Genomic DNA, 12055 nt, shown 5'->3' with positions numbered 1-12055 from the left:
AGAAGTCTGTTTCCGGGCTGTCAACATGGTTTGAATGACCGCCTCAGAAAATCCTTTAGTCCTTAAGACGGAAACTTCAAGAGCCACGCCGTCACAGCCAATCGGGCTAAATCCTGATATACACAGGGACCCTGAACGAGGAGATCTGGGCGCTGCGGAAGTAGAAGGGGGACGCTCTATTGAGAGACCCTGAAGGTCTGAGAACCAATGCCATCTGGGCCATGCTGAAGCGATCAGAAGATTATTACTCTGGGCAGGAGTGACACTGGAGGGAACACGTATGGTAGCCGAAAGTGCCAGTGCATCCACGAATGCTGCTTGAGTATCCCTTGTCCTTGCTCCGAAGAATGGAACCCTGTGATTGTGTCGAGATGCCATCAGGTCCACATCTGGAAGGCCACACTTGTCCACGAGGAGTTGAAACACTTCTGGATGGAGGCTCCACTCTCCGGCGTGTACGTCCTGACGACTGAGAAAGTCCGCTCCCCCGGAATGAACACTGCCGATATGATTGGCAGATGGCGTTCCGCCCACTGAAGAATCCATGATACTTCCCTCAATGCCATGAAGCTTCGAGTGCCGCCTTGATGATTGATGTACGCCACCGTGGTGGCGTTGTCTGACTGTACTTGAACAGGTCTGTTCTGTATTAAATGCTGGGCGAAGTTCAATGAGTTGAACACCGCCCGCAATTCCAGATGGTTTATCAGGAGGAGAGACTCCTCCTTGGTCCACCGACCCTGAAGGGAGTGTTGCTCCAACACCGCGCCCCAACCTCTCAGACTGGCATCCGTCGTCAGAAGGACCCAGTTGGAGATCCAAAAGGGACGACCCCTGCTCAATCGTTGGCCCTGAAGCCACCAGCTCAGTGACAGACGGACCTCCGGAAACAAGGAGATCATTTGAGACTTGATCCGGTGAGGCAGGCCGTCCCACTTGGCAAGAATCAGCTTCTGCAGAGGGCGGGAATGGAATTGAGAGTACTCCACCATGTCGAAAGCAGACACCATGAGGCCTAGCACTTGCATCGCCGAATGTATCAACACTTGCGGACGAGATAGGAAGCATTGAATCCTGTCCCGAAGCTTCAGGACTTTCTCCTGAGACAAGAACAACTGCTGGTTGTGAGTGTCCAACAACGCAACCAGGTGCACCATGCTCTGAGCAGAAACCAGGGAAGATTTCTTCCAGTTGATGAGCCACCCGTGGGCTTACAGAAACTGGATAGTCAGATCCAGATGGCATAGGAGAATTTCGGGGGAATTTGCCAGGATCAACAAGTCGACCAGGTACGGTAGGATCCTGACCCCATGACGGCGGAGTACAGCCGTCATTACCGCCATGACCTTGGTGAAGACTCGCGGCGCAGTGGTTAAACCAAAAGGTAACGCCCGAAATTGGTAATGGAGGTTGCCAACCGCAAACCTCAGATACTGCTGATGCGACACTGCAATGGGAATATGCAGGCAAGCATCCTGTATGTCCAGGGAGACCATATAATCCCCAGGTTCCAAGGCCAGAACAATAGAGCGAAGAGCTTCCATACGAAACTTGGAGATCCTCACAAATTTGTTCAAGGACTTGAGGTTGAGAATGGGCCGGTAGGACCCATTCGGTTTCGGGACTAGGAACAGCAGTGAATAGTACCCCTTGCCTCTCTGAGCCAGAGGCACCTGTACTACCACTCCTGTGTCCAGGAGGGACTGTACCACCGAATGAAAAGTTTTTGCCTTCACCTGATCCGAAGGGACGTCTGTCAGGCAAAATCGATGAGGGGGACGATTCTTGAAGGGTACAGCGTTACCTCGAGTGACGACTTCCCGTACCCAGGCATCGGAAGTGGTCCTCAACCATTCCTGGGTATACCCTAGAAGTCGGGCCCCCCACCCTGGGATCCCCCAGAGGGAGGCCTGCCCCGTGATGCGGCAGGCTTGTCAGTTTAAGAAGCAGGCTGACGGGCAGCCCAGGCCCTTTTGGGTTTAGGCTTATTGGGTTTGGAAGTGCGAACCTGTTTCGGGTACGCCTGACCTTTTGCTTTCCCTAATGGACGAAAGGAGCGAAATGGAGTACTCTTAGCCTTCGGCACCGAAGGAGCAGTACTAGGTAGACATGCTGTTTTAGCAGAAGCTAAGTCAGCCACTATCTGGTTGAGGTCTTCTCCGAAAAGAATGTCTCCCTTAAAAGGGAGTACCTCCATGGATTTCTTAGTCCATATCCACAGACCAGGACGGTAACCAGAGAATCCGGCGAGCCAAAATGGATGTAGTAGAAGCCTTGGCCGCCAGAATACCAGCATCAGAAGCCGCCTCCTTAATGTAATGAGACGCTGTGACAATATAAAACAAGCATTGTCTAGCATGATCAGAAGCGTTGGGCGGCAACTCCTCCTCCAGCTCCTGAGCCCACGCTTCCACAGCTTCTGCAGCCCATGTCGCTGCAATGGTGGTCCTATGCCTTTAAACAACCCTCCACACGCTTATCTGTCGGCTCACTCAGGGACGCGACTGTAGTTACAGGCAGAGCTGAGGATACCACCAGCCGCGCTACCTGCGAATCCACTGGCGGGGTGTTTCCCAATTTTTACTCATCTCCGCAGCGAGGGGGTAGCGAGCCAGCATCTTCTTGTCAGGCGTGAATTTCTTTCCTGGATTTCCCCAGGACTCCTGACGTATGTCAACTAAATGGTCAGAGTGAGGTAAAATTTGTTTAACCACTTTCCGACGTTTAAACCTGTCCAGTTTCTTAGCGGCAGCATCAGGCTCCGGGTCATCATCAACATAAAGAATGAGCCGGATAGCCTCCAACAAGTCAGGAACATCCACCTGTGAAACAGCTTCCCTATCAGAAGCATCAGGATCAGAATCTGTGGGGTCAGCATAAACGCCATCCTCATTAGACGATGTGTCTGGGACGTTGGTGGATTGTGAGGAAGTAATTGCCCGCTTAGAGGACCCCTTGGTCTTAGGCGGGCGAGGGTTAAACTTCTGAGTAGTCAGTGATTGGTTAAATTGCTGTAACTGAGCAGACAGTTGATCTGCCCACGGCGGGTTAACCGCGGGAACCATAAGCGGTTGTACCGGTACAGGAAGTCCAATAGGGGGCGTTAGTCTAGTTACCAGCGTATTCAATAGCGTGGAGAAGGTAGCCCAAGGTGGGTCATTTTGAACCCCCGTTGCTACAGTACCACTGGGAGGTAAGGAACCCCAAGAACCTGAACCCTCAGCTGCTGTTATCCTCAAATGTGTCTGCAGCGTCAACACCATGCAATGTGGGATCAGCCCCAACACCGTTGCCCTTTGTAGCCGGCATAATCAAAAGGCAACACAGTACAATATCAGCAACACAATACCTGACAAGAACCCCCTGTGCAGTGTATTTCAGCACAAACAGGGAATTCTAGAAGAATATGGTGACTAGAAATCACAGAGAAAAATACACAATGAGTATATTCTGTGAACTACCTATATTAATGATAAACCTCACGCACTTAGCCCCCTCAGGTAATAGAATATAGGGATAGCAATCTGAGTGAGATACACGAAATGGAGGTCACACAGCAGCTATATGCACACACACACAGAGTCACAGTTTGTACAATGCAGAAATTATGACATAAAAATGCAGTGGACTAGCAATACATAGTAGTACTAAATATAGCTCTACACTTAATAGATATAACAATGCACAGTAAAGACTGGATGTATATCACAGGGTACTTGTACTATATAACCCTGACTAAATGCACTTTTTCTTAACTAACACTGTCAGCAGACATGTAGAATACTTAAGTGTCCTGTAAAATGCACAGCGCTGACAGGCAGGCAGCTTTACAGAGGAGGATATGCCCAAACAGTCCCAGGATCAGCTCAGCTTGTCCTAATGGTGCCCAAACGCTGACAGGGAGTGAGGGAGAGAGAGATATGCAGCTTCAGGGCGGGAACATTTACTCTAAATGGCGCCCTGGGGCTGGGGGAGGGGCTACAGGTCAAAGCCTTATTCCTCTGCTGAACTTCACCACCTGGTGCACTGGGGGCTTAAATACTGTTTTATGAGAGAAAACCGACCTGTGCCCATGCCCTGGTGGCCTAGTGTGGTCCCTGCACTGCCACAGTGTCCACGCCAGCGCGCACGGCCCGCCTCCCACCGCCCGCGTGGGATCGCGATTTACAGCGGGTCCCGCCGGGGGGACCCACTTACCTCCTCCCTGAGTGCGGCCACGTGATCCAGGAGAGCAGCGGTCGTGTGTGTCTAACAGGAAGAAAACCGGAGACTCAGCTGTAGGTACCCGGCAACCAGGGTGCGGGAGTGTACAGTGCCGCTGGGGGAGGTGATGGAGCTGCAGCAGGAGATGTCTGACTGACATCCAGCACTTACAATGCCTCTGCTGCAGCCCTTGAAGTCTTCATTTTTCTTTAAAAAGCTTTATCCTAGGGCTGCTGGAGCAGCCCCCCTGTTGTATGACTGCTTACTGCATGGCACCAACTAACTGAGCTCCTGCGCACGGAGGCGGGGTTACAGAGGAGGCGGCGCTATGCATTCTGGGAACAGTCAAAGCTTTGAGCCTGTTGGTGCCTCGGATCAAGATCCTACTCTACACCCCCAATGTCATTCCCTGTGGAGCCCGGTGTACATCGCAACAGAAATTTATACTCGGCCTACATTACATGATCTGTCCCCTATTACAAAATAACACTGGGCTGCGCTATACTATATCATACCCCCATATTTAGATAAAAAGGTTACTTGTACTATCCAGGCGCAGTTACAACACGTCACTGTTTCATAACCCCTTGCCCAAGTACCCATCTGACCGCCCCTTCAGTTTCTGATGCTATCTATTCAATGTACGACAAATCACTGATCTAGGCGGCCAACAGAAGCAGGTTAAGAAATTATTTGTATGTTTAAGCTTATGGACTTTTAATGATCAGAAGATAAAAGTGCTGTTAAATCTAGACAGTACAACCTGTCCGTTTAAAAAGCACTTTGTTTTAGAATGCAATATACTTGCTTGTTGATTACTGCTCAGGTTATTATAACTAACTAGGTGCTTCATCGCGCCCTACGGGCGCTCTTCACACCGTCGAAAGGGGCTACGCCCCCTTAACCCCTGCACGCCTTGCTGCGGTTCAATATTTGTATGAGTGGATAGAGAGACGCGGGCAGGTAGGGAGGGGATAGATAGAAGGGGGGCGGTAGGGAGGGGATAGAGAGACGCAGGGCGGCAGGGAGGGGATAGAGAGACGCAGGGCCGTAGGGAGGGGATAGAGAGACGCAGGGCCGTAGGGAGGGGATAGAGAGACGCAGGGCGGTAGGGAGGGGATATATAGAGACGCGGGGCGGTAGGGAGGGGATAGAAAGACGCGGGGCGGTAGGGAGGGGATAGAAAGACGCGGGGCGGTAGGGAGGGGATAGAGAGACGCAGGTCGGCAGGGAGGGGATAGAGAGACGCGGGGCGGTAGGGAGGGGATAGAGAGACCCGGGGCGATAGGGAGGGGATACAGAGAGGCGGGGCGGCTGGGAGGGGATAGAGAAACGCGGGCCGGTAGGGAGGGGATACAGAGACGCGGGGCGGTAGGAGGGGATACAGAGACACGGGGCGGTAGGGAGGTGATACAGAGACGCAGAGCGGTAGGGAGGGGATACTGAGACGCGGGCGGTAGGGAGGGGATACAGAGGCATAGGGAGGAGGGGATAGAGAGAGGCGGGGCGGTAGGGAGGGGATATAGAGACGCGGGGCGGCTGGGAGGGGATAGAGAGACGCGGGGCGGCTGGGAGGGGATAGAGAGACGCGGGGCGGTAGGGAGGGGATAGAGAGACGCGGGGCGGTAGGGAGGGGATAGAGAGACGCGGGGCGGCTGGGAGGGGATATAGAGACGCGGGGCGGTAGGGAGGGGATAGAGAGACGCGGGGCGGTAGGGAGGGGATAGAGAGACGCGGGGTGGCTGGGAGGGGATATAGAGACGCGGGGCGGTAGGGAGGGGATAGAGAGATGCGGGGCGGTAGGGAGGGGATAGAGAGACGTGGGGCGGTAGGGAGGGGATATAGAGACGCGGGGCGGTAGGGAGGGGATATAGAGACGCGGGGCGGTAGGGAGGGGATATAGAGACGCGGGGCGGTAGGGAGGGGATATAGAGACGCGGGGCGGTAGGGAGGGGATAGAGAGATGCGGGGCGGTAGGGAGGGGATAGAGAGACGCGGGGCGGTAGGGAGGGGATATAGAGACGCGGGTCGGCAGGGAGGGTCCCCAGTGAGGAAGCTGATGAAGAGAGTGGGGAAAGTAGTGGAGGGGGAGGGCACCAGAAGAGCAGACTTGTGTAAAGTGGCGAGCAGACATAGAAACAGTGGGTAGGATGGCCGGAGGGACTCACCGTTGGGGCTGTGGGCGGCTGCTGCAGGCTGGTAAACAGTACAGTGTCCAGAGGCGTCACTGGGTCAGCATTTCAGCATTACTGTTACACACATCTCCCCCCCCCCCCCCCCCGCGGCCGAAAAGGGGGCGTGGCCTGCTGTGAAATGGGCGTGGCCTCGCGGGTCTGTTCTCTCTCGCTCCGGGGGTGTTTCCAGCTTGCCTGTAGATGCTGGCAGCCCCCGGAGACTGGAGAGTGTGCCGGCTGTGTGACAGGAGGAGAGTTCTGCAGGAGATGACGTCACTGCAGCACTCGCCTCCTGTCACAGCAGGAGAGCTGACAGCGGGATTTGTGCGGAGGAGGCGGCGGGTCTGTGTACACGGCGCAGGGAGGGCTATGAGAGCCTTCTCCTGCGCCACCCGTCCCTCCTAATGTGTATGCCGGGGGCGGCATCAGCCGTTGTTGTTGGGCCGGCGCCGCGGCCGGGGAATCAGAGCTGCTGATGGGTGGGGGGAGGGGAGAGAGAGAGAAGGACAGGCAGCAGGAGCAGAGACTTGCTGACTCCGCCCACCGCTGTGACTCCACCCAGCGTTACGGGCACAGAGTCACAGATTTAGACAAATATATAGGAGATCCTTAGTAGCTGCCTGCATACAAAAGTAGTATCACCTTGACTACCAATAACAATACACAATTTATGCGGCACTAAAGACATTTGTGTCCTCTCATAGATAGCAAAATGTTGTTTGCAATTATTATATCAATATCCATAAAAATGCAACCACAATTGATATACTGTAGTATTGTCACATGCTTTATATAAGCGATAATGTTGTTTTACTTGATAACGTCGCATACTCACAACAATGTCCATATATGATAATTTATGTGTTTTAGAATGCAATGCCTAGGCATCACTATAATTTAAAAAAAAAAAAAAAAACACTAACGTTTTTTAACTAAAAACTGAGTTATAAACTTAAATATGTAATCCTAACATTATGAAGCATATGTCCTTCTACTTTAAAGTTACTTAGAAATTGTCAGAGAATAAATGGAATCATTGGATTCAGTTATGTGGATGTAGACAGTTTAGAAATTACCATGCTTAGTAATAAAACAGAGCCATAGCAGAGAGATAAAGAGCCAATAAATATAAATATACACACAGACGACCATCTGATACTGAACACTATAAAATATTTTTATTTATACTATGCGCTTATTGCATACATCTGCAGAGCACATTGCCAGCCAGTAAGTTCTATTACTACTCTGCATATATGGCAACCAGTAGGCAGATGGGATTTATTAACAGATATACGACTCTAATTTCAAACTAGTGGAAAAATGTACATATGCAGGGAGCACACAGTTGATAGCCTGTAATAAAAAAATTGACAGCCGTGTCTGTATATAAAAGGCTAAGTTTGGTTGCAGTGCATGTGATCATACATAGGGAAAGCTGCCTGCGTCTACCAGTATTTTAGGTCCTTATTTAAGCATTTTAGAATTATTTTATGAATGCTACACATCGCTTTAAAAAAAACCAAAATATTATATTGTTATTGTACTGAAACTCATTATGTATGATTTTACGGACATCATTCAGTTGATCGCTCGCTAGCAACTTTCTGCAGCGCTGTGATCAGATAGTCACCGCCTACGGGGGAGCGTATTTTCGCTTTGCAAGAGTGCGAACGCTTTTGCAGCCGATGGCACCAAAAAGCTTTTTGCAGTTTGAGTAGCTGTGGACTTACTCAGCCGCTGCGATCACTTCAGTCTTTTTGGTCCCGGAATTGACATCAGACACCCGCCCGGCAAACGCTTGGATACGCCTGCGTTTTTCCAAACACTCCCAGAAAACGGTCAGTTCACAACCACAAATGCCCTCTTTCTTTGTGCGAATGGATTCTTCGTTAAATCCATCGCCCAGCACCGATCCGCTTTGTACCCGTGCGACGGGCTTGCGCATTGCAGTGCATACGCATGCACAGTTTTGCCGAGATTTAACCTGATCGCAGCACTGCAAAAAGTTGCTAGCGAGCGATCAACTCGGAATGACCCCCCAATAGCTCTTGCCCACTGCATCTTGTTTAGCGCACAATACATTCTAACAGACTAAAATACTGCATCCAACATTTTAAGGAAACAACTCTACTGCCAAGCTGTAAAACCGGAACTGAAAAGTACGTCATAACAAATATGCCCCCTCTCAGCTCATAGAACATATCGAGATAGAGTTAAAAAAAAAAAAAGCCTGGCCCCTTTAGTATAAAGGGTAGCAAGTGTGATTGCAAGGGGATGCAATCAATTTGCCAGATTTCCGGTACACAGGGGCTATTCCCACTCGTGGGTGTCCACGACACCCCATAGAGTGAGAATAGAACCTGTGGCAAGCGCATTGAGCCACTGAGCCCGCAAGGGGACTCTTAGCGCTCACCCCGCTGCCAACATTCTGGCGGGGGGGGGATGCCGCTGTCGGGATCTTGACAGCCACCATCACACCAGCCAATAAATAGTATGTAACCCATTGCAAGGTATTCCAAAGGGGATCCGGTCTTTAGGTCGACAGTAAGTAAATCGACACTGTCTATGTTGACCACTATTGGTCGACAGTCAGTAGGTCAACATGGTTTCTATGTCGACAGACTCTAGGTCGACATTTTCTAGGTCAACATGACAAAAGGTCGACATGAGTTTTGCATATTTCTTTTTACTTTTTCATACTTTACACTCCACGTGGACTACAATTGGGAATGGTAACCTGTGCTGAGCAGAGCGAGGCACCTAGCCCGAAGCTCGCGAGCCATGCGAGGGGACACGGTGCACTAATTGGGGTTCCTGGTCACTGCACGGAGAAAACGACACCAAAATAGGAAGAAAAAAAACCTTCATGTCGACCTTTTCTGATGTCGACCAATAGTGGTCGACCTAAGTCTAATTTACCTAAAATACCACACCCATTCCAAAGTCCTTCTACCACATAATGGGTAGCATATAAAGGAGACTGTTTATAGGGGGAGGAGGGGGCCTTGTGCAAACCTCCCTCTCCATGTGCAGTAAAGACTTTTGCACTGCACTAGAGAATTTTGCGCATACATGACTTTTCCAGTTTATTTCGTCTGTGGCAGCCACAAAGTAAGTATAGTAAATGGGTGTGGATGTGCTATACAAACCTGAATACAAAAGGAGAAGACCAGAGTATCCAGTCACTTACCTCTTCTTTTGAGGCGTCAGAGTCTAAGCTGAGGGTGAGGTACATTGCTATGTGAGGCATTCCTTGCAGCATCTGCTGGAGGTTGGCATGCTCTTCTCCCCAGATCAGCTTTGTCAGATTGTTTATGGGTGACTGTGACAAACCATTCATATTTTGAGCTGGAATTTGCGTGTCAAACACCGGGGTTTCAAATGTTAGCTTCACCTTTCCGATAGAAAAAAAAAGTGTTATGAGTAATATACAAGTAGATTTAACTTTAAATATGTGAGGATGTGTTCTTTTATGGACAATGTTAAATGATAGCAAAGTATTATTATCTCATATCCTTCCATCTACAGGACTCTGTAATACTTGGGTTTCCAGACAATCTGTGCAGAAAATGTTAACGTTTTACACTAAAACTCAGCTACAGCTCAGGGACTATAACAGTCAACTTTCTGGCTTGGACTGAGGCAGATTCATTAAACGAGAATAAATTCTGCTTCAATAGAATGTCTACTTGGAAAGACGAAATGAGATGCGGTAAAAAATCTCAATGTGACTACTGTGCTGATAGGGGGAATGTTAATGCAACAGTTACAAGGCTGTTCACTGCTCGAAATGCAGTCTTGCACCAAACTAACCCTAACAGGCAGCTTTAAGCGTATGTACCGATAAAAAGAGAATGCATTTTGTGTGTGTAAAGTAGCATTAGCATAGCAATAAAATAACATTTTAAATTACCTACCAGTAAATCCTTTTCTCGTAGTCCGTAGAGGATACTGGGTTCCATGTAGTACCATGGGGTATAGCCGGGTCCACTAGGAGCCATGGGCACTTTAAGAATTTGATAGTGTGGGATGGCTCCTCCCTCTATGCCCCTCCTAACAGACTCAGTCTAGGAAACTGTGCCGGAGGAGATGGACATAATTTGATAGAAGGATAAAGATAAGGATAGTGGTGAGATTCCGAACCAGCACACACAAACAAGAGGAAAGCCATGCTAACCAAACTTGAAAACAGGAACAGCAACAGCTGAACCAAACAACAATACTTAACCAAGTAACAGTGCAGGAAGAACGAAGCACCGCGAGGGCGCCAAGTATCCTCTACGGACTACGAAAAAAGGATTTACCGGTAGGTAATTAAAATCCTATTTTCTCTTACGTCCTAGAGGATACTGGGGTTCCATTTAGTACCATGGGGAAGTACCAAAGCTTCCAAACCGGGTGGGAGTGTGCTGGGGTTCCTGCAGAACTGATTGGCCTCTGACGACCTTCAGTTTGGTCAAAGTATCAAACTTGTAAAACTTTGCAAACGTGTTCGAACCTGACCAAGTAGCTGCTCGGCAGAGCTGTAAAGCAGAGACACCCCGGGCAGCCGCCCAAGAAGAATCCACCGACCTAGTCAAGTGGGCCTGAACAAATTTCGGAACTGGCAAGCCTGCCATGGAATACGCATGCTGGATAGTGAGCCTGATCCAGCATGCAATTGACTGCTTTGAAGCAGGACACCCAATCTTATTGGGATCATAGAGAACGAACAGCGAGTCAGATTTACTGTGACAAGCTGTTCTCTTTACATACACCTTCAAAGCCCTCACAACATCCAAAGACTTTGAAGTAGCAGAGGTGTCCGTAACAGCCGGAACCACAATAGGTTGGTTGATGTGAAACGCGGACACCACCTTAGGAAGGAATTGCTGACGAGTTCTGGAGTTCAGCTCTGTCCTCATGGAAAATGAAGTAGGGGCTCGTGAGACAACGCCCCTAGCTCCGACACACGTCTTGCTGAAGCAAAGGCCAACAGTGTGACTGTGTTCCACGTAAGATATTTAATATCTACCACCTGTAACGGTTCAAACCAGTCCGATTGGAGGAAAACTGCAGCACCAAATTGAAATCCCAAGGTGCCATAGGAGGCACAAAGGGAGGTTGGATGTGCAGAACACCTTTCAAGAACGTCTGGACCTCAGGAAGAGAAGCCAATTGTTTCTGAAAGAAAATGGACAAGGCAGAAATCTGGACTTTTATTGAGCCCAGACGTAGGTCCACATCCACACCCGATTGCAGAAAAAGCAGGAAACACCCCATATGAAATTCCACCGCAGAATATTTTCTGCTCTCACACCAAGAGACGTATTTCTTCCAAATACGGTGGTAATGTTTAGACATTACCCTTTCCTGGCTTGGATCATAGTCGGGATGACTTTGTCAGGGATGCCTCTCCTGGCAAGAATCAACCGTTCAACTTCCATGCCGTCAAACTTAGCCATGACAAGTCTTAATAGACTAACGGGCTCTGTTGCAGTAGATCTTCGCGAAGAGGTAGAGGCCACAGATCTTCAAGGAGCATCTCCAGGAGATCCGCGTACCAGGCCCTTCTTGGCCAGTCCGGAGCAATGAGAATTTTCAGAATTCTTGGGATCAGAGGAAGTGGAGTAAACATGTACACCATTGGATCTACTCATGGAGTCGTTATAGTGTCCACCGCCTGTGGGTTTCTC

General features: G+C 49.7%; 1 protein-coding gene across 2 annotated transcripts in view; it reads right to left on the bottom strand.

Annotated features, from left to right (window-relative positions):
• INTU (inturned planar cell polarity protein) overlaps positions 1–12055 on the bottom strand; it is a 274157-nt gene that overhangs the window by 122727 nt on the left and 139375 nt on the right. For both annotated transcript variants that reach the window (XM_063920310.1, XM_063920309.1), the window contains exon 4: positions 9571–9774. In XM_063920310.1, the coding sequence (XP_063776380.1) occupies positions 9571–9774 (204 nt within the window). The remainder of the gene's footprint in view (positions 1–9570; positions 9775–12055) is intronic.

Source organism: Pseudophryne corroboree, chromosome 1, assembly GCF_028390025.1.
Source record: "Pseudophryne corroboree isolate aPseCor3 chromosome 1, aPseCor3.hap2, whole genome shotgun sequence".
Lineage (NCBI taxonomy): Eukaryota > Metazoa > Chordata > Amphibia > Anura > Myobatrachidae > Pseudophryne > Pseudophryne corroboree.
The sequence above is the reverse complement of the archived record's forward strand: the minus strand, read 5'-3'. Positions and strand labels throughout refer to the sequence as shown.